General features: G+C 46.7%; 1 protein-coding gene and 1 long non-coding RNA gene across 8 annotated transcripts in view; both read right to left on the bottom strand.

Moving 5' to 3' along the window:
- Positions 1–679: 679 nt before the first annotated feature.
- LOC310650727 lies at positions 680–1,633 on the bottom strand. The gene is made up of 3 exons (XR_014494414.1): positions 1,580–1,633; positions 1,043–1,212; positions 680–704 (listed from the first exon to the last, which is right to left on the bottom strand). It is a non-coding gene; the product is annotated as an uncharacterized lncRNA (long non-coding RNA).
- A 12,018-nt stretch (positions 1,634–13,651) lies between these two features.
- The window catches only part of SLC25A25 (solute carrier family 25 member 25), a 49,886-nt gene continuing 37,395 nt past the window's right edge, over positions 13,652–26,142 (bottom strand). For 4 of the 7 annotated variants that reach the window (XM_083380312.1, XM_083380310.1, XM_083380313.1 and 1 more), the window contains 10 exons: positions 21,236–21,362; positions 21,029–21,116; positions 19,373–19,408; positions 18,845–18,956; positions 17,980–18,138; positions 16,296–16,448; positions 16,051–16,158; positions 15,147–15,314; positions 14,106–14,256; positions 13,652–13,971 (listed from right to left, as the gene is read on the bottom strand). In XM_083380312.1, coding sequence (XP_083236438.1) covers positions 13,787–13,971; positions 14,106–14,256; positions 15,147–15,314; positions 16,051–16,158; positions 16,296–16,448; positions 17,980–18,138; positions 18,845–18,956; positions 19,373–19,408; positions 21,029–21,116; positions 21,236–21,362 — 1,287 coding nt within the window. In that variant the 3' untranslated portion in view covers positions 13,652–13,786. The remainder of the gene's footprint in view (positions 13,972–14,105; positions 14,257–15,146; positions 15,315–16,050; positions 16,159–16,295; positions 16,449–17,979; positions 18,139–18,844; positions 18,957–19,372; positions 19,409–21,028; positions 21,117–21,235; positions 21,363–26,142) is intronic. The other 3 variants (XM_083380311.1, XM_083380314.1, XM_083380316.1) reach the window with 1 other exon arrangement.

The following is a 26,142-nucleotide window of genomic DNA, read 5'->3' as shown; positions in this document are numbered from 1 at the left end:
TGGCAGCCATCCCCGTTCTGCAATGTCTATTTCTCAATCTTCTTCCAATCAGCTGTCCTGGGAAATTTTAAGCTTTGTCTCTTACCTTACAGAATTACACACACACACGCACACACACACACACACACACACTTCCTTTTACACGCAGAAGAGAAGCTAGCTAGGATGACTCCGTCTGACGAAAGACGTTCATTTTTTTTGGGGGGGGGGAAAGGGAAGGAAGAAGGAGAAGAAGAAAAAATAGCTGAATCTACACTGAGCATCTTCCCCATTTCGTTTGCCTTCCCCGAATACAAATTGCAAAGCGCCAGCCTTCTGATTACTTGGCGATATTTCGGTAGGGTGGGAAGGAAGGTGTTGGCCAGCTGGAGATGTTGGATCTGGCAACAGGGCAGAACAACTCTGTGCCTTCCCTGTCCAGCTGAGATGGGCATGGGGCCTGACCTCAGATTGGCTTCGGCTTCCAGACCGTCGGTGCCAGCCCAGATGCCAGCCCAGATGCCCAGAAGAAAGATGCTTTTCAACAGCGCACAAATCCGACTTCTGTCCTTGCAGCCGCCAGCCTTCGCCAACTCAACACGAAGCTGCCCAGACTCACCCATGTTCTCTACCTGGAAAGGAATCCGCTCCACCCTTTGCCGTGTAGATCACTCAGGAGAGTATCCAGGAATCCACCATGCTGTCTTTCTTCTCCCCAGCTGGATCTGCAACATGAAAAATAAAAATAAAACGATTCTTGCAACACCAGAAGGACAGGAGGACACAGTTGGAAGGGACCCTGGAGGTCTTCTCCACCGAATCCCCGCTCAAGCAGGAAACTCTATACCGTATCAGACAAATGGTTGTCTAATCTCTTCTTTAAAACCTCAATCGATGGAGCAGTCACAACCTCTGGAGACAATCCATAGGATAACAGTTGGAAGGGACCCTGGAGGTCATCTAGCTCAACCCCCCCCCCTTTCTCAAGCAGGAGATTCAATACCATCCCAGACAAATGGTTGTCCAATCTCTTCTTATAAACCTCCAGTGATGGAACAATCACAACTTCTGGAGGCAAGCTGTTCCGCTGATTTAATTGTTCTCACTGTCAGGAAATTTCTCCTTAGTTCCAGGTTGCTTCTCTCCTTGCTTAGTTTCCATCCGTTGCTTCAGGTGCTTTGGAGGATAGCTTGACTCCCTCTTCTTTGGGGCGGCCCCTGAGATACTGGAAGGCTGCTATCATGTCACCCCTCGTCCTTCTCTTCATTAAAGAGCCTTGGTGGAGCAGTGGGCTAATTAGCAGTGGGCTAATGCCTCCTTAAGTAACACCAGCTGCCTGCAATTAGTGCAGGTTCGAGTCCCACCAGGCTCAAGGTTGACTCAGCCTTCCATCCTTCCCAGGTAGGTAAAATGAGGACCCAGATTGTTGGGGGCAATTAAGCTGACTTTGTAATAATGCCGCTTGGGGGTGTATGTGTGAAAGCCCTAATAAGCAGGCATATACATAGAATGAAGGCTAGTGCTAAGCTTGTAAGCCGCCCTGAGTCTTCAGAGAAGGGCGGGATATAAATGGAAATAAAATAAAATAAATTAGACATACCCAATTCCAGCAACCCTCCTTCCTATGTTTTAGCCTCCAGTCCCCTGATCCTCTTTGTTGCTCTTCTCTGCACTCTTTCCAAAGTCTCGACGTCTTTTTTTTATATCGTGGTGATCAAAACTGGATGCTTCATTCCAGGTGTGGCCTTACTAGAGTTTTATTAAAGCAGTAATAATACCTCACGTGATCTTGATCCTATGCCTCTGTTCATACAACCAAGGGATTGTATTAGCTTTTTTGGCGGCGGCTGCACACGGCTGGCTCAGGCTTAAGTGACCGTCCACTAGGACTCCAAGGTCCCTCTCGCAGTTAGCGTTTTTGACCCAGGTACCTAATTCAGGTAGTCCTCAACTTTCAACAGTCCATTTATTTTATTTATTTATTTTTTTATTTTAATTCCATTTATATCCCGCCCTTCTCCGAAGACTCAGGGCGGCTTACAAGCTTAGCAGTAGCCTTCATTCTATGTATATGCCTGCTTATTAGGGCTTTCACACACCCCCTAAGCGGCATTATTACAAAGTCAGCTTAATTGCCCCCAACAATCTGGGTCCTCATTTTACCTACCTGGGAAGGATGGAAGGCTGAGTCAACCTTGAGCCTGGTGGGACTCGAACCTGCACTAATTGCAGGCAGCTGGTGTTACTTAAGGAGGCATTAGCCCACTGCTCCACCAAGGCTCCGAGGCTCCATTTCAGTTACAGCCGCACTGGGAAAAGCGACCTATGATCATTTTTCGCACTTACGACCTTTGCGCCACCCCCCCAGCCCCCCCCCCCAGGGTCGTGTGCTCAAAATTCAGACGCTTGGTTCATACTTACGACCGTGTTTCTGGCTGTCCCAAGGTCAGGTGATTTTTGCCAAGCTAAATCCATGGGGAAGGCAGACTCGGTTAGCAACCGGGCTGCTCACTTATGGACTGCAGCGATGGCTCAGCAACGGTGGCGAGAGAAGTCGTAAAACGGGGCAAGACTCGCTTCGAAAGATGCCTCGCTTCACAACGGCAAGCTTGGGCTCCGTCGCGGTTGTAAGCTGAGGACTACCCGTACTCTTATTTGGGCTTTAGGTTTTGTTTCATTTCTGTCATTTCGGAATTCGCCTCCAGCCCCAAAGTCCGGCATCCTTCCTCCCGCAAAAACCTTCTCCTGTCTCACAAACATTTATTACTTAGGTAAGTGAGAGGTCAGATTAAAGATTAAAGTTTCCCATCTTACACCCAGACGTACAAATTGCAGGTACTACGGCGGAGACAAGGCCCAAGCCTTTGATCAAATTTAACTTCCTTTTCCGTCAGCGTGACTCTGCAGGTGATTTGAAGTCTCCGGGCTAAATTATATCGTTGGCCGGAGAAGCTTTTTCCTCATTAATATCAGAAGAAAGGGGGGGGAGAAACCCCCCCCTGCCTTTTTTACTGGGTTCACAAGCGGAGGATGGCTTTTTCCTTAATCAACTCTAAGCCAAATGTTTAACTTGAAAGAGCTGGAGGTGAATAATGTGATTTATTCCTGGAAATTAGTTTGCCCTTCCGGAGACATTTCAAGGTCGCTCGGCCAGAAGCTGGCAGTGCCAAGAGAGCTAATTTTTTTAAATTATTTTTTATTTTTATTTTATTTTTTTTACATTTTGCAAGTCGGTAGGAAAGGGAAACAAAGCTTTGTCTGAAATGAAATGGTTATTATTGCCCAGTATTTCACGTTGGTGGTGGGTGTGTGCGGGGGGGGGGGGAGGCAATATTCTTCCTAGGCTGCAAAACAATTGTTGCCTCGGTTTTTCCTTCTGAAACGGCTTTAAATAGTTCCGTGCAGCACTGAGAAACTGGGATTGCAAGTTTTTAAACAAGCCAGCCCTCTTTTTTAACACACACACACACACACACACACACACACATACACCAGAGAGAAACTGAGATTGCAAGTTTCTAAACAAGCAAGCCCTCCTTTTTTAACAAACACACACACACACACACATACACACACACCAGAGAGAAACTGAGATTGCAATTTTCTAAACAAGCAAGCCCTTGTTTTAATGCACACACGCACACACACACACATATACACACACACCAGAGAGAAACTGAGATTGCAATTTTCTAAACAAGCAAGCCCTTGTTTTAATGCACACACACACACATATACACACATACCAGAGAGAAACTGAGATTGCAAGTTTTTAAACAAGCCCTCTTTTTTAACACACACACACACACATACACACACACCAGAGAGAAACTGAGATTGCAAGTTTCTAAACAAGCAAGCCCTTGTTTTAATATACACACACACAAACACACACACACATATATACCAGAGAGAAACTGTGATTGCAAGTTTCTAAACAAGCAAGCCCTCTTTTTTTAACACACACACATATATACACACACACACCAGAGAGAAACTGTGATTGCAAGTTTCTAAACAAGCAAGCCCTCTTTTTTTAACACACACACACATATATATACACACACACACCAGAGAGAAACTGAGATTGCAAGTTTCTAAACAAGCAAGCCTTCCTTTTTTTTAACACACACACACACACACACACACACGAGAGAGAGAGAAACTGAGATTGCAACCTTCTGAACAAGCAAAACTGACTTCAGTCTGCCTTCCACACTTGCGGCTCTTGCCGCATCACGTGAACCAAAATTCAGACTCGTAGTTATGACGACCCCAGGGTCTCCTGGGGTGCTGCGATCCCCTTTTGCGACCTTCGGATGAGCAAAGTCAAGGAGGAGAGCAGGTTCGCTTTAGCGACCGGGTGACTTAACAAGCGCGCGGCGGCGATTCGCTTGACGGAAAGGTCGCCAAACGGGACAAAAGTCACATAACGACCGTCTCGCTTTTAGCCACAGAAATTTGGGGCGCAGGTTTTTCCTTGTACCTGTTTGTACCTGTAGGCCCTTGCGTTTTTATTTTTATTTTATTTTATTTTAAGAGATGTGGCTTCGCCCCGTTAATGGGAGGATTGAAGAAAGGAGCTCTTTTTTTTCTTTGGTCGATTATAGCAAGTCAGACCAGGGTGGGAACACTAAATCTACAGTCCAGCTGAGTTGGCATTTCTGCCTGGGGTATTAAGGTGTGGCTTCTTATGTGCCAGCTTAACATATTAAACTGGGAGACCAGCCCGTGGGAGAATAAAGATCCTTTAAATACCCTGTAAGAAGAATCATGCGTGTAGACTTCCTAGTTGACTTTGGCCTCTTGCCGCTGAGTTAGTGGGATCCTCACAACTCCCAAAACAGAGATTGATTGAGAAGGAGCTTTCCACCCAGATGTACCCTCCAATGTGGAACTGCCACGTTCTCCGACTTGGTCTCCTCCGGCCAGCTTTGGTGTTCCTTGAGACTCTGCCCCAAAGAAAAGAATGAGGAAAAGTAGACATGGATGTGTATTTTTGTTCTTTCTTTTTTTTCCTTCTGTAAATGAGCCATTCCCTGACACTTAGAACAATTCGCCGGCGGAACGGCTGCTGGCCTCCAGACGTTGTGGATGCTCTCCATCACTGGAGGTTTTTAAAGAAGAAACTGGATGACCATGTGTCTGGAATGGTCTAGGGCAGGGGTAGGCAACCTCGGCTCTTTTATAAAAGAGCCGAGGTTGCCTACCCCTGGTCTAGGGTCTCCTGCGTCAGCAGAGGGCTGGACTAGAGGACCTCCAAGGCCCCTTCCAGCTCTGCTGTTCTGCATTCTGTATCCATTACTTCTGGTCCTAAGAAAAAGTCAACTGAGCAACTTGCCTCCAGAAGTTGTGACGTTCTAAAGAAGGGATTGGACAACCATTTGTTTGAAATGTAAAGGGTCTCTTGCTTGAGCAGAGGGTTGGACTAGAAGACCTCCACGGCCCCTTCCAACTCTGTTATTCTGCTATTCTCTCTCTCTCTCTCTCTCTCTCTCTCTCTCTCTCTCTCTCTCTCTCTCCCTCCCTCCCTCCCTCCCTCCCTCCCTCCCTCCCTCCCTCATCACTGGAGGTTTTCAAGAAGAGACTGAAATGATCTAGGCAGATCTCCTGCTTGAGCAGAGGGTTGGACTAGAAGACCTCCACGGCCCCTTCCTACTCTGTTACTCTGCTATTCTCTCTCCCCCCCCTCTTCCTTCCTTCCTTCCTTCCTTCCTTCCTTCCTTCCTTCCTTCCTTCCTTCCTTCCTCCCTCCCTCTCTCCCTCCCTCCCTCATCACTGGAGTTTTTCAAGAAGAGATTGAAATGATCTTGGCAGGTCTCCTGCTTGAGCAGAGGGTTGGAGTAGAAGACCTCCACGGCCCCTTCCGACTCTGTTATTCTGCTATTCTCTCTCTCTCCCTCTCTCTCTCTCTCTCTCTCTCTCCCTTCCTTCCTTCCTTCCTTCCTCCCTCCCTCATCACTGGAGGTTTTCAAGAAGAGACTGAAATGATCTAGGCAGATCTCCTGCTTGAGCAGAGGGTTGGAGTAGAAGACCTCCACGGCCCCTTCCGACTCTGTCCTTCTGTTGTCCATTTCAAAAAAAAGCCTCTTCGTTCCTTTGGCCCCCTCAGCTCCTGCCTCTCAGACCAGGGAGGAACGGGGGGCGTCTTAAAAAATCGTACCATTTCTTTGCGTTTGGCCGAATAAACGCCGGGTCCCTGAAGGCTCGTATTCTCCCTGCCCTTAAAGCCCTTTTTCAATGGAGCCCTTTATAACAGAGGGAGGGAGGGAAGGAAAGCCTCATTAATATTTCTACCTATATGCTTTTCTTTCTCTCTCTCTCTCTCTCTGTGGCTTCCTGTTCGGACTGGAACAGATCTCCACACAGGGCAGGGAAAGAAAACCGGGTGGAAAATGCACTTATTTAGTCTCAGCATCACCACCCTCAAGGGCAAAGGCGCTGGGTAGGGCAACGGGAGTTCAGAGAGGACGTTCTCCTCCGGGTGTTTCTGGGGTGAAGGGCAGCGTTGTCCTCTCGCTTCGGGCGGGATGAAGAACTTCTATTCATGCCCGAGAAGAGGTTGGGAGGGGTGGGACAGAGAAGTGGAATGCAGAGGCAAAAGGTCCCGCTTGACGCGCCTCCTGGTTGAAGGTCGCTGGAAATTTGGGAGGGTGACGAGTTGTGTTGGTGGAGCTATAAGAACGTTCTGCTGTTGGCCTAGCGTTGTGGGGTGCCTTCAAAGCCCTTTAAACTCGGCCCCAATCAGAGTTGGGTGCTCATTATTGAAGTATGGCTGATAAGTGACTTTGGAATATGTGTTTAAAAAAAAACACCACCACTTTCTTGGCTTCCCTAAGACTTTTCTCCTGTTCTCCATTTCACTGGAGTTACACTCTACTCCAGACCGTTGGAGAATAGTCCCAACCCCTCCTAGCCGTCTACTCAACTCAACCCAACTCCAAGGTTTGGCTTCTGACTTCTCCATTGGCCATTTTCCAAGCTCCAACATTTAATGACTAATTTGCCCATTGGGAATGAAAGGTCTTTTGGGGGTAGCTTGTCCAAAATACATGGAACTGCACTGTTGGGTCTTAACGTATATGTGAGACCTCTTCTAAGACCTTCTTAGAAGAAACATCTAAGACCTTCTTAGAAGAAACGCCTAAGACCTCTTCTAAGAGGTCTCACAGGCAAATGCTACCTCATTACCTAGGGGACCACAGAAAGGTCATTCTCCATAAAACACGTACATGTCAAAGCAAGTTTGTTTGAACTAGAAGGGGATAAAACATTCCGATTTTCAGGAGGCCAAAGAGACATTGCCGGAGAGAAAAGGGACCCCATTTTAGCTGACAAAACCGTCACAGCAGATGAAAAAGTGTTTTCTTGACTCTGGAACTGAAGCCTTTCACTCCCTTGTCAATTCTGCCTGATTGGTTGCTACACCCCTGGTCTTTGTTAGCAATGGAAGTCAAATTGCCAAATCTGACTCCCAACAACATTTTTTCTCACAACACCGTCTGGCAAAGACGTGCACTTTTTGAATGTGTACATGCCAGCTTTCAAGCGGAGGGTGGTGGATCGTAAAATACAAAGCCTCCTTTGAAATACATCTTCATGAGCATTTGTGCAGTTTTCCTAGCAACCGTACCACGGTTTCACCCTTGCTTTTGCACAGGACATTTTGACTCACTCCTTCACTTCAGTCAAAATAGATGACCTTGTTCTTGTTCTTCAACCTTCATGGATGAAGCTTTGGGTGAATTATACCATTCCACCCCAGCTGAACTCCACGGTGGACTTTGTCTTCAATGTGAGGTCAGGTGCCGCAGGCGCCTTCAAGAAACCTCAAGCAATTCATTTTGCCAAGCAGCAACGTTGGGAGAAAGGAAACTTCCTGACAGTGAGAACAATTAAATCAGTGGAACGACCTGCCTCCAGAAGTTGTGGGTGCTCCCAACACTGGAAGTTTTTAAGAAGAGATTGGACAGCTGTTTGAAATGGTATAAGGTCTCCTGCAGGAGCAGGGAGATGGACTAGAAGATCTCCAAGGTCCCTTCCAACTGTTATCCTGTATTCTGTATCCATTACTTCTTGTCCTAAGAAAATTCTGGGAGTTGAAGTCCACAAGTCATAAAAGGGCCAAGTTTGAAGAGCCCTGCTGGCTGAGGAATTCTGGGAGTTGAAGTCCACAAGTTATAAAAGGGCCAAGTTTAAAGAGCCCTGCTCTAAAACATTTTCTTGAAGGGCCAACCAATCTCTTACTACCCTTTAGCGACACAACTCGTCTTGGAGCCCTCATGCACTCACCCTCCTAAAACCATGTTAGGTGGAAACCTTCCTCCTTCAACCAAAGTTGCCTATTTTTCAACACAGTGGACCTCTTTCATAAGAAGTTCACCTAAGGGAAATCTACACAACTCAGAGCCAAATATTTGCACACCAGCTCCTCTCTCCCCACACTCAGCAGACTAGAAACCACCAATGAAATAAGTCACCTCCTGTCACTACAATCCACACAGGATTGGAGCCTGTTTAGCGTCGGACTCAAAGGTAGAGATCTCAGGAGAATTTGGTCTGTAAAGAACAAAGGTCCTTCTCCTTGCATTGGACCAGTCTCAACTTGCTGCCAGGGGTGACCTGAAATGAAGAATAGTTCCATGGGTAATCAATCCTAAAGACCTGGAACCGTGAAGAAGACGGTGGTTCTTTGAATTCTTTCCACATCTGGCAAGAACTTGGGGATGAGACCTTGAAGACCCCACTAAGGTGTTGGTGTTTGCTATATCTTGAACCTAACCAAAACTATGTGCTACTCTTCAAAACATGGGCGGCAATATCTGGGTGACCATGGAATACTCTTCATGCATGTGTGAGGAGAACCAGACTAACACTCAACAAGAAGAGTTGACTCACGTTCATTGGGATGTGTGATCTTCAGGGGGGAAGTCCTGTTTGGTGTATCTTGAACCTAACCAAAACTATGCACTACTCTTCAAAACATGGGTGGCGATATCTGGGTGACCATGGACTACTCTTCATGCATGTGCGAGGAGAACCAGACTAACACTCAACAAGAAGAGTTGACTCACGTTCATTGGGATGTGTGATCTTCACAGGCTTTAAGTCTTGTTTTCTTTCACGACTAAGATTGTTTTGTGGATAATCATAACGTTACCTTTCATTTTGTGAGGAATTCTGGGAGTAGCAAAATCGGGGAGGGGTGTTTGCAGTGGACTCTTTCAATCTGACCTAAAACTGATGAGCTGAATCACCTGTAAGCTTGGAAGATTTCTGGTCTACAACTTTTGAGTTATCCTGGTTGAGAATGTCTATAAACTCAACGTGCAAACTCTGCTACTGGTGTTTTGAGTCAAGAGGGGATTTCACCATTCCTGGAAAGTTCACTACACAACATGCTAAACTATTTGCAAAAGTCTCCCTCTCCTGGACAAGCTATGTAGGTTGAGCCGGCTTGTGCTATCGTATTTAACAATCATTCCTGGGGCTGCAGCAATTAAAATGACTTCCATTCCTGCCATTTGGCACCAATCATTGCTCCAGGGTCATCGGTGCCAAAAGAGGAGGTCCTTTTGAGGTCCTTCCTTCTTTTAGAAAGTTCCTTCTGTGGAAAGAAGCCAGCCAGAATGGTCACCCGTTGTGGGGAGCCAGCATTGCAAATCTGGGGATTCCTTAAATGATTTCTTCTAAAGATATTGTCAACATACAGCTGGAGAACCCAAATAAAACTCCAGGTTCATCCTGTTTCCAAAAATCTTAACTGTCTGTTGAATTCACGGCATGGTAATGTCGAAGCAGTTCATAGAATTAAACAATGATTTCCCCAAACTCCCCAATGCTTTACATAGTCCATGTAAACCAGTTCACTTTGTTATGGGAACCGTCTGCTTCTACTCCACACCTATTATGATATCCTTGAAAAGATTTCAGGCTCTCATGGTCTTGAGAGGCATCGCAGAAGTTTCCTTTCTCCATCTAACTCATTCTAAAGCAACACACACACACACACACATCCCTTACTCTAATGTCAAGTTGATATGAAGAGGCACATGGCTGTCAAGTTTCATTCTTGACAGATGTCTTGAGCAGAGATGAACTTCTAGAAATCATCTATCAGCCAAACCATATTCCGATTTTCCAGAAAATATTTGCCCTTTCCTTAGAGAGGGTTTCTTTTTTTTTCTCCAGTCTTGGGAATCCTTGATGTCTCCCATACGAATCCTAGCCAAGGTTGGTCCTGCTTAGTTTCCAAGATTAGTCAAGAATCTCTAGGTGCTATCGCTTGAGGAGGCACAAGGCAGCCTCCTATTTCCAAACCAATGCTTCTTGTTGGATCAAAACCCGTGCTAGCATTTTGTCCATTTAAGTACTAGAGGATTAAACACTGGTTAAATGGAAGCATCTCTTCCAGAAATAGGCACCCGAGCCCAGCAGCAGAGTGCGCTCCAAACAGGAGGTTCTTAGCTTGATTGCTAAACAGGAAATGGAATACTAGTGGAGCAAAAAGGAGCTGATTCAGTTCAGAAGGGAATTGGATGGAATGTATTGCTGCTATTTTCAAACGCTTCCTGATGAGAAAACCCCATAGGGCAGCAGTCCCCAACCTTTCCGGGGGTGTGGGGGAGATGGAGAAGGGATGGTTCTGTATGAGTGGCAGGCCCGCACAGCTTCATTTGCACAAACGGAGTTTGGTGTGTGTGCATGCCCGCCCGCTGCTTGTTCAAGCAGAGCTGCGTGCACTTGCCCGTCCCGGTTCTGAGCGGGCCATGGCCCGGTAGAGTTGGGGACCCCTGCCATAGGGGACAGAAGACCAAAGATGGGATTCCCATGTGCGGCCCAATCTATGTAAGTCAATGGCGTGCACATAAGCGTGGTCATGTGTTGGGCTTCAAACTGCCCGCCTCACAATTTAGGACCTCTGGACCTCCACTATCCAAAGCAGGATGTCTTCAAGAAGAATATGTGTCCTGGGGTCACATTGAGGGAATCATCTTTAGGAAAATCAGAGGGTACAGCAAGGGAATCCCTGTGTGATCCTATAGGCCAGGGGTGTCAAACTCACAACGTCACGTGACGTGTCGCGATGTATTGCAACTTTTTCCCCATTGCCAGCAACGGGCTAGGCGTGGTTTTAGTGTGACGCATCCGGCCCCTGGGCCGGCAGTTTGACACCCCTGCCAAGTAACGCCGATACTAGAAGCTCACCTGTAAGGATCAAAATAGGAACAGGATGAAGTCTGAAATGGCATCACCCCAAAGATTTAAAAATAAAACCGTGGCTTGCACGCTTGGATAATCAACCACCGGGGTGGGGGGGGGGAGAAACCAAAGAAAAGCCGGGGAAATATTAGCATGATAAACCTTTATTAGCAAACTGTTCCCTACCATCCAAGACTTTTTTTCCCGCTTACGTCTGCTCTTCATAAACCCGGGTTACAGCTACCGAGGCAGTTAATTTTGCATTGATTTTCATGTTCAGAACACTAATCTCCAGGCCACCAATGGTAAAGAAGGAAGGGCTGCCTAGACAACACAAACTCGTCAGAAGAACAAGTGGGGTGGGTTGGGGGAGGATGTGTGTGGAAACGCTGTGGTTAATCACCGATCCGGACAGAAACGCAAGACAAGCGGATGGTCCCGACAAAGCACAAGAGGACACTCGACAACGCCACAACCCACCCATCAGAATCAGTCTTTCGGGACACCGAGCAGCTGAGAATGGATGGGGGTGGAGTGGGGAGGACACTTGGGGCACTGCTGCTTTGCGAGATCGTAGCTTCTCTTTGTGAAGGTTTGGCGGGGCGCCCAACAGCCTTACAGCAGCAGCAATAGTTTCCCTCCGAGTGCAAGCGGCGGTCTTCTGTGCATTAAGAAAACTGGCACCTTGTGGTGAATTGTTTGCTTGTTTTTTTGGTCTCCCTGAACCAGCCCTTTTCATTAGCCAAGAAGAAAACACATCGACGAAAGCCAACGCGTGGTTAGGACATTAACCAACCCCAGTCCCCAAGGAAAGTTAAGGAGGCGGCAAATGCGAACTCTCGTGCAAGCGAAGACGGGATCCTTTCCACCGTCACCATCCCTTCTCCTCCTTTGCTCAGATTCTTCCCTCCTGACTCAGTGGCTCAAATGTAAAGCAGGCAGTGCTCGCTCGTGGAAGGGGTGGGGGGTGGGGGAAACCAAGCACGGTTGGCTACTTCCGGCGAGGCTACCTCTTCTTCCTCGTCGTCTTCTTCCTCCTCCGGGGAATTCCCAAGTTTCAACGTGCAAAATAAAATGTTTCCGTCTTTAATTCAGAACATAAATACAGAGAACCTCTAACAAAACACAGAAGGACACAAACGAAAACTCTGTGGCAACAAAATCTATAAAAAAGAGATGGGCAGGCAGGCCTCACCTCCCAAATAAATACAAAATAAATATGTTTCTGAGCAGTAAAAACAAAGAGTGAAATGAGAGAGGCTGGCCTCTGAAAATCAGAGAATTTCAAACCCCCCTCCAGTCTCCCCAAGAGGACTCAGCAGCCCTTGGGAAAGTCATAAATACGGCTGTTACAATTTTCCCTTTTTCTCGGGAAAAGCAGCTCGCAGGAAGAGGGGGATAAAACCAGCCTAGGCAGCTCACCCTTTCCATTCCCCATGAAGACAGCCATTATCAGCTACCCCCTTTTGCTCCCTGTAGCAAAAGCTACTTGTTACCCAAATATATATATATATATAAATAAATAAGGCTGTAATCTGCTCACCTACCCTAAAACCAATGTGTTGGCATCCCTCGATAAAAAATCTAGAGGAACTAAAGACAGAACAGCCACAGGGTCAAGAGTTTCCCCCCCCCAAAAAAAAGGGGGGGTCCTCAAGAGCCAAGGGGTGAGGTGGAGGAAATAGGTTACAATGGGAAGAAGGGATTTTGTGTTTTCCTCCCCCCTCCAGATCATCAGCAGCGAAGACACCGTGTTGAAAGGGGGGGGGTCTTCAAAAATGCAGACCTTTTGATAAGTGCACCCCGTTTTTGCAGGCTGGCAAAGATACTGACCTCTCTGCTCTGCCTGACCAGCTTTTGAGGAGGAAGAAGAAGATAAAGTAACATTCCTTGTCCCTCAAAGCTGGTTTTTTTTTTAAAAAAAATAAATAAATAAATTACACTGCAGTGTGAGGGTTGTAATGTAAATCGCTTCTCGCCCAGCAGAACGTTATGTAAACAGCAAAGGTAATTCTTGTTTTTCAAGGTGGGTGTTTGTTTCTCTCTCTCTCTCTCTCTCTCTCTCTCTCTCTCTCTCTCTCTTTTTTTTTTGGCTCTTAGCCATTTCTACCTAAGGCGGGTCTTATTATTGTGAATCGTAGCCAGGGTAGAAGTGTGGACGGTCCAGCAAAAGAAGCCAAGATGGATGATGGATCTACCTGTTTCTGAAGTGGCATCGTAAGAGGGAGAGAAAAAAAAAGGGGGGGGGAGGAAAGCGGGGCGTGGTTGTCCCGGTCTTCTGCTCCCTTAGAAGCCACCAAGCAGCTTGGGATGGTCTCCTGGCCAAAGGGTAGAGAGGGGGGGGATGTTCCTGGTTTGGTCCTTCGCCCTCTGGTGCTTCTGACAGCAACACAAAGATAAAAGCCAGCCCCCCCAACCCACCCCAGCCCTGTCCCCTCCACGCCCACCCACCCCCCACCCCCAGGCCCCTCTGGGTCTGGGAGTTTCACAGCTTGGTTCACGCGACTTAGTGTCTTCAACCCATTCACAGAATGAAACGGCCGTTCACCCAAGGGCTGTCGCCCCAAGGTTTAGATTAAGGAGTCTAAGGAGGGCTACTCGGTGGTCACCGGGACTGCACCCCCAGAGTCATCTTCAAGTTCTCGTAGACCACGTAGCTGATGCTCACGGCGGGGATCACCTTCATGAAATTGGGGGCCAGGCCCCGGTAGAGCCCAAAGGCGCCTTCGGTCTTCAGGATGTGCTTGAAGAGGCCCCTCATGGTCACCTGGGGGGCGCCTTCGATGGAAGCTGAAAAGAGAAGTCACGAGAGAGGCGTTGTAGGGCTGGCAGAGGGTCCCAGAAAAGAAAGAAAGAAATAACACACCCCCTGCCCCCTTGGTTGTTCTAGCCTTTTCTCCAGAGATCCTGGAGCTTCCTCTTACCTTGCGCCTGCATCCGTGTCCTCACCAAGGCCAGGGGGTAGCTGGCCAGCTGACCACAAGTGCTTGAGATGGTACCGCAGGCCAACAGGACGAAGACACCCGGGTCTGCGCTGTTCACGGCGTAATTCTGCAACCAGCTGTTTTTTAACGTCTGGAAGGAAAGCATCGACAATTCAGGGTCAACGAAGAAGCCAACCCGGGGGTCAAGAGCCTTGAGCAAATTTGGCATGGACCTGTTCAGCTTCAGAGAAGCCGAAGCCGAAGCCCGCTAGACCCTCGGCTTCACGTTGGGGTTTTGAGGGCCACAGCCACCATCTTAAGAACCTCCCTTTCTGGAAGGTTAGTTGGCAAAGGAAGAAAGCTAGAGTAAGGTTGAAGAAAACAGAAGCTTTGACCTATTAAAGGGGGTTATTATTATTAGGTTGCTAGAAACAGAAGTAGTTTTGTAACTAGATAGATAGGATTTGTAATCAGAATATCATACCTTGGTATGAAAAGGGAAATAAGAATACGCTAGCAAGTTTGAATAAGGGAAGCTTTTGGCTACCCAAATATAACTGGTTCTGAAATGCTAAACGATTGGGGATATTTTGATCACGGGATGGGAAAATTAAAACTGAAATAAACGAAAATAGGATATGGAGTGAATAAATGGATACTGTTGAGTGCAAATGCAATTAAGGTATGTTTTGGTTAGAAAGAGATATTCTAAAATGATATTACCGATACCATTAGAAAAACTGTAACCAATGTTGATATTCAGCTGTATGTTTTCCAAACAGCAATAAGAATTGTTATTTGCTTAGTGTGGAAAAAGGCCTATTATCAGAAAAAGAGAGGATAAGTACCGGAGGGCGTAATATTGGATTTAGTTTGAAGAAGCTGATATGGACCCCGGAATTACTAATGGACTCGGTCATCACCTTGTCTATGAAGCAGTTGATTGTAAAAAACAGAAAATTAATATTTATGTAAAAAAGAACCTCCCTTTCGTGTGTGTGTGTGTGTGTGTGTGACAGAGAGGAGAGTCCAGTTGCTTACCTCGTAAACGGCCAGGTCAATCCCAGCATACGGGATGATGCCCAGCATGTTGGGAATGTAGCCCTTGTAGAAAGCAGCCAACCCTTCCTTGGCCAGGATGTTCTTGGCACAGTCCAACATCCCCATGTACTGCCCGGTTTTACGCAGGGCCATCCGGGTTTTCAGAACCTAGGCCAATCAGAGGAGGAACAAGAGGAGGAGGAGGGTCAGACAAGGAATAGCACCTCTGGGTCCGACGCACAGGACATTTAACCACCAAGGAAAAGCAACGGAGCAGTGGAGGTGCACCAATGTCTCCGATGAAGGTTGCCCTCTTGAGAATGACAAGGGGGAAGGTTGAATGCCCTCAAACCATCTTCCCCAATCTGGACTCTTCCAGTCCAGGGGGTCCCCAACCGGTGGGCCACAGCCGATTACCGGGCCACGGCCTGCTGGCCACTGGGGCGTGGGAAAACAGGGCACCACGCTGCACGAAAACGGGGCACGGCGGGGGTGCCACGCAGTGCAAAAACAGGGCAGGGCCAAGCGCCGTCCCGTTTGCGTCACGCCCGTGCTCGCAGCCCCGTTTGCGCACATGCGTAAAATGCTTTCCCCCCCATTTCCCTCCAGCCCGCCAGCCAACAAAAGTTGGGGACCTCCGTTCTAGTCCCTGTTGTTCTTCCCAGCGTGATCAACAATGCCCTTGAAGGCTAGTCCATTTAAGATCAAGGCGCTCCAAGCTTGCCCACTCCAAGACTGGTGGACTTCAGCTCCCAAAGTTTCCTCCTCCCATTCTGGGAGCTGAAGGCCACAAATCTTCGAAGTTACCAAGATGGCAGCAGACTGGGGTCATTCTTGAGGTCCTCGACCTCCAGCCAAGTTTGTAAACCGCGCCGAGAGGATCAAAGGAGAGAAGACAACTCACCTCCATGGGGTAAATGCTGCTCTGGGCAATGGCTCCAGCCAAAGAGCCAGCCACCAGCCTCTCGTGAATCCTCAACACCTCTTGGTCTGTGCCAATGAAGCGTTTGATCTGCCAAGAAAGAGATCCCGTGCTCAGACCGGAGAAGTCTACCTCAACTGCTTCCTCAACGGCCTCAGCAGTGGGAACACACAAATCCCCCCTGCCTCTTAGTATGTGTGTGTGTGTGTGTGTCCTTGACGCCTTACCTGCTCATAAGCCATGAATTTGATAGCCGATTCCGGAGCGATCTTCAAGACGTTGATGCCGTTGCCCCGCCAAAGGGACCTGGGCCCACCTTCTCGGATCATGTGAGAAAAGCCTCCGACGATGCACATGTTGTTGCTGCGTGAAGCGTGAACCTGAAAGAGAGGCCGCTTGGGGTTTGGATGGAGACCCACGAATGAGTTTCCATCCGCCTCTCGCCAGCACCCCTTCAATTTATCTTAACCGGCCTAAGGAGCTAATCTCCATGCAGGTCAACCTGTGTTTAAAAAAATGTGGTAGCTTTTGAGGGAAACAAGATGTCCAAAGAAAACACGGACTTTGTGGACGGACGGCTTTGACAACGTCTGTGCAAAGTCCAGATTCCTCGGCTGACACACAGCAGGGACTCTGATGTCCTTTGATCGCCAACGCGGGGGGGGGGGGGGGGAGTCACGAGTTGTCTCCCGTCCCACCAAAGCTGTCCTGCCAAGGCTGGACCCATAAAGGCCGCGAGGTCATCAACCCGGCTTGGGTCCAGCTTGCCAAGACTCCAAGGATGCGTCGTTCTTTGGGAAGCAAAGCACGGCGAGAAACGATGTAAGGGCAACTTCTATGCCGAAGGCAAGTGTCCAAGATTTCTGTCTCGTATTGCTTTCCTCAATTTCTGAAGCTGCTGGTGGTGTTTGCCAAATTTTGGCCATTCACAGGCTTTAGGACCTTGAGTTGTCTCCTCCATTCAAGAGGAAGAGTCCCAAAGGTGCTTTTTTTTCAAGAGGCAACTGGGCTTTCTTGTCCTTCCTTTGAAAACGTTTGGCTTCTTCTCATCCAAGGAGCTTCTTCAGCTCTGACTGGTCGGTGGGGAAATGGAAGGATTTATACTCCTTACAGACAGCTGGTCATTTGCATTCTTTTAGAGAGTCGTTGAGGCCTCCCTCGATTGGAGGACGATTGCTGGCGATTGGATGGAGATGTCTATGTTGTTGGGTGTTTTTTTTTAAAGCAAGAATATGGAAGCCAGCTTGACGTGGTTTGCAACTTCTTGACGTTCTTCCGGCTAAGGGCTCATCAAAAGTTGTCAAACTAGCCCCAACCTATACCTCTAAATAGAAGCGATCCTCGGCTCCATTTGTTGAGAAAGCTATCGTTTTTATTTCATTGCAGTTTCACATAACTAGGACTGTGAATTTCATGCCCAAATCCCTAAGTCCAACTTCTCCAATCAAGTCAATAAAAGTGCTTTTTCAGGAAGCAACTGGACTTTCTCATTTTCCTTTCAAGACGTTTTGCTTCTCCTCCGAGGAGCATCTTCAGCTCTGACTGGACGGTGGGGAAAGGAAAGGATTTATACTCCTTGCAGACCGCTGGTCATTTGCATGCTTTTAGAGTCGTTGAGGCCACTTGGCAGGTTTGTCTGTGTCCTCAGTGGTGCAAATGGGCTTGGAGCCATCTGGGAACTGCTGAACATAAATCTTTCCATTCTTCACCATCCAGTCAGAGCTGGATGGTGAGAAGCGAAAGGTCTTCAAAGAAAAACAAGGAACGTCCAGTTGCCTCCTGGGGAAAAAAGCACCTTTGGGGTAAACCATGGACTGGAGGACTCAGAATCTCCACTGACATCAAGAGGAAGAATTGTGTGGGGAAAAAAAGTAGACAGAAGCCCACCCTCCCAAGGTGGCCTTTTCCTACCTGCATGAGCACCTTCAGACGGTCCAGGGGGGCAGTGCAGGTCCTGGATACAGCGCCGGCGCCTCCTCCTGCCACCAGGTGGCGCCACCACATCCCCGTCTGCCTCTCTTCCACGGTGAATTCATCTGGGACGGTGAGATTCTCTCCCACATCGAAAATCTGGAAGGCAACCCGACAAGACCCATTAGCCTCCACCATCATCAGGGACTCTTTTTAAGATGCTAATGAGCATCACGGTCCTCTTTTTGGTCACGAAACGAGCACCAGCTGCCCGCCTAAAAAGCTGTAGCCGTGCAGGCACAAATACAGCGTAGTCCTCAGCTTACGATGATTCATTTAGCAACTGTCCAAAGTTACAACCGCACTAGGAGAAAACAATGACTCATGAACCGTTTTCCACACTTACAACCATCGCAGCCTGCGACTGACTCACATTTACGATGGTGGCAACGTGCCGGGGGAGTCAGGCGCCCTTTTGCGACCTTCCGACAAGCAAAGTCAAAGGGGGGGGGGGAGCCAGATTCGCTTAGCAACCACGGCAAGGTAGGTCGTACAATGGGGCAAAACTCACTGAACAAATGTCTAGCTTAGCAACCAAAAAGTTGAGCTCCACTGGAGTCGTAAGCCGAGGACCTGTGCTGCGAGTTCCTCCGAATGTGGCCAAATTCTGCTATGCTGTACGTAAAATTAGGCAAACTTTTACTGCTGACTCTTAAGCCATCACGAATCGCAATATATTATTCTGTCTGCCTTTATTTTTATTTTACTAGGATTATTATTATTTCTAACGCTTTTATTTGCTGGTCTGTGACCGTAACAAAAATGGATTCTGGTTCTACATGCACATGAGATCTTCCTGTCTTACCGTTGAATGTTTCCAATACAGGATAATTTCTGGAATATTCTCCACCGGGTGCAAGAGGTGGTAATCCCTCCACTCGTTCCAATCGATCGTCATCGTCCCGTTTTTGTCCATGCTGCAAGAATCAGCCAGAAGAGGAAGTTAAACTTGTGTAATTAAAATAAATAAATAAATAAAATCGAACAGCTTCTCTGATTAGACATTCTAACAGGAGGTTCTGGCAGCGAAGGAGAATAACTGATCTGGTGATGTCCAGTTATTCTAGACGCCCCTTTTTTCCTGAAGGATGATTCGTTGCATAAAACTGTGGTTTTTTTTTCTTTAGTTCAAAATTCTTTCTCCCAAAAAATCAAGAGCTCTTACGAGAGGGATTTGAGGCTGTTTAGGAAAGCAGCTGATGAACTGCTTCGCTCCTCCGCGGCCAGATCTCTGACAAGCATGCAACCCGCTTCAAATTTCACCGAGGTTGAGGGTGTTAGGAGATACACAAGGGCGAGGGGCCAGGCAGAAGTAAGACTCCATTGTACTTACTAAGTGACAGGACCCCAGACGTGCCCTGTCCTTATTCTGATAGACAAACAGGCAGGCAGGCAGGCAAGCAAAGGGGAGAATGCAAAGAGAGACGAGTAAGTGATCGTTAAAAAAAACAATCAGTGCCGCCTGCTCACAAAATGTCAATTGTTTTAAGACTTAGGCACGTACAGAAAAACAGAGCGCTGCAAACCCATACGTGTATATCTATATATTTTAGAACTGAAGTGGGTTTCTGCTATCGGAGGCAGCTCCGGTCATCCCTTCTGCGTGCTGTTTGCCCAGGTGTGCTGCTCAGCCATCCTGCAGCTAAGCATCGCCCAGGTAAACACCCTCTCCAGACTGTTCCACCAGCTGGAAAGTTACCAGAAAAAAAAAACAGAGGCTGCTTTAAAGAGAGACGACATCGGTGACTTCTGGATCCCAATTAGAGCACCACCGGCTTCACTTTCTCCAGTGTGAAGGCTGGCGGTGGAAAGGGCATTTTTGATCATTTTAAAGGTTTATATTATGCTGTAAACTGCCCAGAATCGCTTGAGATGGGTGGCAAATATATTTAATTGATGAGGAGTCCTTGGCGTTTCCTGAGCTTGTGGGTTTTTTTTTTCTTGCAGACATTTCATTACCCAAATTAGGTAACACCATCAGTGCTGTTGATGTAATCTAATTTAGGTGATGGAATGTCTGCAAGGGGGGAAAAAAAAGCCGAAGGTCAGACAGCACCAAGGATCTCTCATTTCCACCTGGAGCTAAAAATATTCTCCTTTAAACTAGACAGACAGACAGACAGATGAGAAGGGAGAGAGAAGATGGGGGATAGATTAGATTAGATTAGATTAGATTAGATTAGATTAGATTAGATTAGATTAGATTAGATTAGATTAGACAGACAGACAGACATAGATAGAGATATATAGAAAGAATATAGATAGATATAGAGGATATAGAAAATGGATATAGATAGCTATAAAGAGTAGAAACAGAGAATATAGATAGCTATAGAGAACAGATATAGAGAATAGATATAGCTATAAAGAGTATAGAGAATAGATATATAGATATATAGATATAGCTAGAGAATAGATATAGAATATAGATAGCTATAAAAAGTAGATATAGAGAATAGATTGATATAGAGAATACAGATAGCTATAGAGAATGGATAGATAGATAGATAGATAGATAGATAGATAGATAGATAGATAGATAGATAGATAGATAGATAGATAGATAGACAGACATATATAGAAAGAATATAGATAACTAGAGGATATAGAGAATAGATATAGATAGCTATAAAAAGTAGAAATAGAAAATTTAGATAGCTATAGAGAATAGAGATAGAGATAGCGAGAGAATAAAGAATATAGCTATAAAGAGTAGATATAGAGAATAGATCAATATAGAGAATATAGATATAGAGAATGAACAAATAGATAGATAGATAGATAGAGATAGATAGATAGATAGATAGATAGATAGATAGATGATAGATAGATAGATAGATAGATAGATAGATAGATAGATAGATAGATAGATAGATATAGACCAACAAAAATGTGGGCAGCTTGTTCCTTGACTCGCTATTACAACGGAAGGATTGATGGAAGGATCAGTGGTAAAGCAAAGTGTCTCTGCAAGAGGCCTTTTATTTACCTCTTGAGTATTTTCTCTGCCTGCTGTTCGGAGATCTTGACGCCCAGATCCCGGAGGGACTGCATGATCTCTTGAGCGTCGATGCGACCTGCAAAATCCAGATGAGAGGAAAAGAGAAAGTCAGAAAGAGAGAGAGAGAGAAGTGAACCTCAAAGCTCGCGATGCTGCAAACGGGCCAGCCGAAAACCAACCAGCCGGCTTGCTCACCGTCATTCTTCTTGTCCAAGCTCTTGAAGACCAGCCTCAGCTTCTTCTCGTGGTCCTGCAGGTAATGAACGAATTCTTCAAAGTCCAGTTGGCCATCCAGATCCTTATCTCCAGCTTTTACGATTTTCTGCAAAAAGGGGGGGGGGGGAAGAAGAGGACAAAATACAAAAATAATCTTGATTACTATTATTGTTCAGGGTCAGGGAAGCATAGAGTCCATTTCAACAGCCTATGGTTCCTATTTAAAGAAAAAGCAACAAAATGTTCAAAGAAAGGAATTTAACTCTGTGCCAAAAAAAACACCACAACCCAAACAAACAAACATTATTATTTTCTTCCCAGCAATGGATAAAAGAGGAACGGTTGCTGGAATTGGGTATGTGTAGTTTAATGAAGAGAAGGGCGAGGGGGGGGACATGATAGCCGTGTTCCAATATCTTAGGGGCTGCCCCAAAGAAGAGGGAGTCAAGCTATTCTCCAAAGCACCTGAAAGCAGGACAAGAAACAATGGATGGAAACTAGTCAAGGAGAGAAGCAACCTGGAACTAAGGAGAAACTTCCTGACAGTGAGAACAATTAGCCAGTGGAACCACCTGCCTCCAGAAGTGGTGAATGCTCCAACACTGGAAGTTTTTAAGAAGAGACTGGACAGCCATTTGTCTGAAATGGTATAGAGTCTCCTGCCTGAGCAGGGGGTTAGACTAGATGACCTCCAAGGTCTTCTTCTTCTTCTTCTTCTTCTTCTTCTTCTTCTTCTTCTTCTTCTTCTTCTTCTTCTTCTTCTTCTTCTTCTTCTTCTTCTTCTTCTTCTTCTTCTTCTTCTTCTTCATCATCATCATCATCATCATTATTATTATTATTATTATTATTATTATTATAAGGATCACGGGCTCCAATTGGGCTTCCCAAAGTTTTCCGATGTTTTAAAATACGGATTTTGGAGAGCAGAAGTGGATCCCTTAATGCCGGAGAAGAATGGTTTTCATCATCCTAAAGGAATCGGGAAATCTTCTGCCAAACCAACTCGTTTCAGAGGGTTTTTTTAATTGGAAAAGCACAAGCCTCTTTCAATCAACGTAGCCAGGATGTATAATGGATTCCAGGCTGGCTAATGATCCACAACTCATTATAAACACACTCATGCCATTTATTTCTTTTTTTTTAAATTTTAAAAAGGATTTGGGCCCCTGGATGCCACATGCTGTTCAAAGTTACAACGCCGCTGAAAAAAAGGGACTTAAAGGACCAGTTTTCGCGTTTACGACCGTGGCGGTATCCCCGTGGTCACGTGATGAAAATTCAGCTGTTTTGACAGCTGATTCATCTTTATGACAGTCGCAGCGGCCCGGGGTCACCTGTGACCCCTTTTTTGGCAACCTTCTGACAAGCAACGTCGACGGGGAAGCCGGATTCGTACCTTAACGCCTGCCGCGATTGGCTTAACGGATGTGGCAAGTCAAGTCGCAAAAACGGGGGCAAAAGTCACTTTAACAAAGGTCTCACTTTTTGTTGTGCAAAAATCAACAACAAAAAAAAACCAAACCACAATTCAGCCAACATTTGCACGCTCGAGACATCCAAAGTGACTGGAACGGAGAAGGCTCTGAAAAGCAGCCAGGTCAACCCAACTCTCTTAACGCTGGCTTTTGAGCCCTCCCGCCCCCCCCCCCACGAAAAATAAATAAATATATTTATTTATCTTAATCAGGAGAAACGACAGGAAAATTAGTTATTTCTGGGGGAACCTAACTGCCGCTAGAAAACCTGCTGGGTAAGCTAAGAAGCAACATTCGATGGAGAAAGACTCTACAATCAAGCCTGAACTGGTTCGGACGGCCTGCAGTTATATTCTTGTGCAAGAACCCGGAGGAAACCAGATTTCAGGAGCAAAGTGTATCTTTACAAAAGAGATTTAAGAGATGGCAAGGTCAGGTTGTCCATAAATACACTTCACCCTGAACATTCCTGCCACCAGGAAGAAGAAACCTTCCAGCCTTCGCCAAGATGGGCAGGAGGGCGAGAGAGGACAATAACGGTTGGAAGGGACCTTGGAGGTCTTCTAGTCCAACCCTCTGCTCAAGCAGGAGATCATTTACGATTCCAGACAAGTGACTGTCCAGTCAGGCTGTTCTTAAAAACCTCCAGCGATGGAGCATCCACAACTTCTGATTAATTGTCCTCACTCTTAATGCCAGGTTGCTTCTCTCCTCCGTTAGTTGCCCTCTGTTGCTTCTTGTCCTGCCTTCACAGGGGCTTTGGAGAAGAGCTTGACTACTCCCTCTGCTTTGGGGCAGCCCCTGAGATACTGGAAGGCTGCTATCATGTCACCCCTCGTCCTTCTCTTCGCTAGACTAGACGCACCCAAATCCTGCCGGCGTTCTTTGTACGTTTTGCCCTCCGGCCATCTAATCCATCTTTGTTGCTCTCCTCGGCACTCTTGCCAGAGTCTCAACGTCTTTCGGACAAGCTGGAGGCGGCACAGGCAGTCCTCGTCTTATGGCAGTTCCATTTAGCGACCGTCCAAAGTTACAAAGGCACTGGGGGGGGGGGAAAGTGACTTGCGACCAGTTTTCAGACTTACGGCCATCGCCGCCTCCCCGCGGTCACGTGATCATAATTCAGACACTCGGCAACTTGACTCGCATTTATGACTGTTGCAGGGTGCCGGGGGAATGTGCGACCCGCCTTTTGCCACGCTCTTGACAAACAATGTCAATGGGTGATCCAGATTCACTGGGGGGGGGGGGGGCTAATTTAGCAAATGCAATGATTCCCCCTAACAATGGTGGCGAGAGAAGAGTGGTGAACATTAATAAATGTTTCGCTTAGCAACATAAATGCCGGGGGGGGGGGGGGCTCAACTGTTGCCGTAAATCAAGGACTGGCTGTATTCCAAAGGCGGTCTCACCACGGTTTATTACAGGTGGCATTAGCACTTCCTGTGATCCGGATTCTATCCCTCTTGTCAAATGCAGCTTATCTTGGCTGGGTGCACACAGTTGCGACAGCTACTTTGCGTAGCCGTCAGGAAACCTGAGGTTAGAGACAGACTTGGTTTTGAATACCATCCAGGAAGGAAAGGTTTTTTTTTTCCCCTGCGCTGAAAGTTCACAGCTTAGTAGGCCTTAAGAATCACCCGTCATACTCAAGCTATTTTCCAGCCCTTCTTGACTAAATAAACTGCAAAAGGGCTGGGTATGCAAAAGCCAAAAAACAAACAAATGAGGCGATTATCGGTGTATTATTTTCTTGCGATGGAATAACACAGCTCCACCCCTGGAAGGGACACCTCTACGGTGTCTCATCTGGGCTGGTTTACTCATCCCCACATGCCATCCTGACCTGAGTCACCCATTGTCTCCGAGAAGCACCCAGGATATCATAATAGAACACTGAAGCAGCTGCCTGCAAAATTAAGGATGCAAAAATGATGTGTTGGGGATGTTTGCGTATCGTGTAAAATTCGAGATTTTTTTGGGAGGGGTGTGTGTGTGTGTGTTTGAATCTGATTTTGGAAGAGAATGAAACTGGACGAGTTTGCCAAAATTGGAAGCCAAGGAGGAAACATGGCTTCTTAAGAGGATGAGGAACGAAGGAGTCCAGTCTTTCTTCTTTCCTCATCCTCTTTAAGAAGCCATGGTTCCTTCCCGGCTTCCAACTTTGTCTTGTTTGGCAGAGGGAAGCCAGGAATTTGGGCTTGTGCAGGACTCTTGGATATTTGAGTTCTTTGCTTGTGTGGAGTATCCCGCTAGAGATTTTAGCTCCATAATTTCTCCCCAGTTCATGGGGTTGAGCTGGAGTTCAGCCATCGGGCCCATGTCTTAGGAAATGAAACCACGAAAAGCAGCCAAGCAGTTGGTTTGCCATAAGCCAACGTTCTGCAGAAATCAAAATCCTGGAGAGAGGGGGGGGAGAGAGAGAGAGAGAGAGAGGGAGAGAGAGAGAGAGAAGCTGGCAAACAACTCTGCAATTATGATTTTTTTTTCAGAGAGAGTTACTGTGCTATTTTGTTGAGCGTGTTCCTTCGCGCTTAACTGCTAAAGTGGGGCTGTTATATAATTTAATCCCTTTTTCTGGTCGGTAAGGACATCCAGCCACCTTCTGCAATGACCTTTGGTACGTCTAAGCGGCCAAATCTGCAGACAATCATATGATGGTTGTAAAAAGGGGTGTGTGTGTGTGTGTGTGTGAGAGAGAGAGAGAGAGAGAAAAGGGATCACTGCTTGCAGGCTAAAGATAGAAAGAGGCATGCCAGCTGATCAGAGCAAGCCGACTTATTCAGAACTGGCTCCTGGCAAAGGGCCCTTTTGGGGAGAAAGCAAGCAAGTTAAGAAATGCTTGACAGGGTTTCATAAATCAAGCCCGAAGCCGCCCTAAAAGACAGGATTCTCCTCCCAAAACGACTAAGATGGATAGCCACAGAAGAAGGGAAGAAGGAACTTGAGAACAGCTGCCCGGTTGGCACGAAGGCCCTTCTTAGCCTCACGAGGGTGTTTCTAAAATTGCAACACGCAATTCCTGTCACACTCGGCGCCAAAATATTTCAGGTCTCGCATTCATCTTCTTGCAGCAAAGATTTAGCCACGGGCCAGAATCCTTCCTTGTCTCAACGGAGGAGCAAATCCAAAACTCCCACTGGGAAAACCTATAGACGCCTTTCCTAAAATCCACGGACGTCTTTCCTTGTAAGGAAGACACCGCAAAGGCCTTTGGTGGCTAAGCTTGAGCCTAAACACTGGAGGCTTTTAAGAAGAGACTGGAGAACCATTTGTCTGAAATGGGATAGGGTTTCCTGCCTGAGCAGGGGGTTGGACTAGATGACCTCCAAGGTCCCTTCCAACTTCTGTTCTGTTCTATTTCCATTCCATTCTGCACTCTATTCTATTCTATTCTGTTCTGTTCTATTC

This window comes from Vipera ursinii (assembly GCF_947247035.1).
Source record: "Vipera ursinii genome assembly, contig: scaffold_131, whole genome shotgun sequence".
NCBI classification, from domain to species: domain Eukaryota; kingdom Metazoa; phylum Chordata; class Lepidosauria; order Squamata; family Viperidae; genus Vipera; species Vipera ursinii.
The sequence above is the reverse complement of the archived record's forward strand: the minus strand, read 5'-3'. Positions and strand labels throughout refer to the sequence as shown.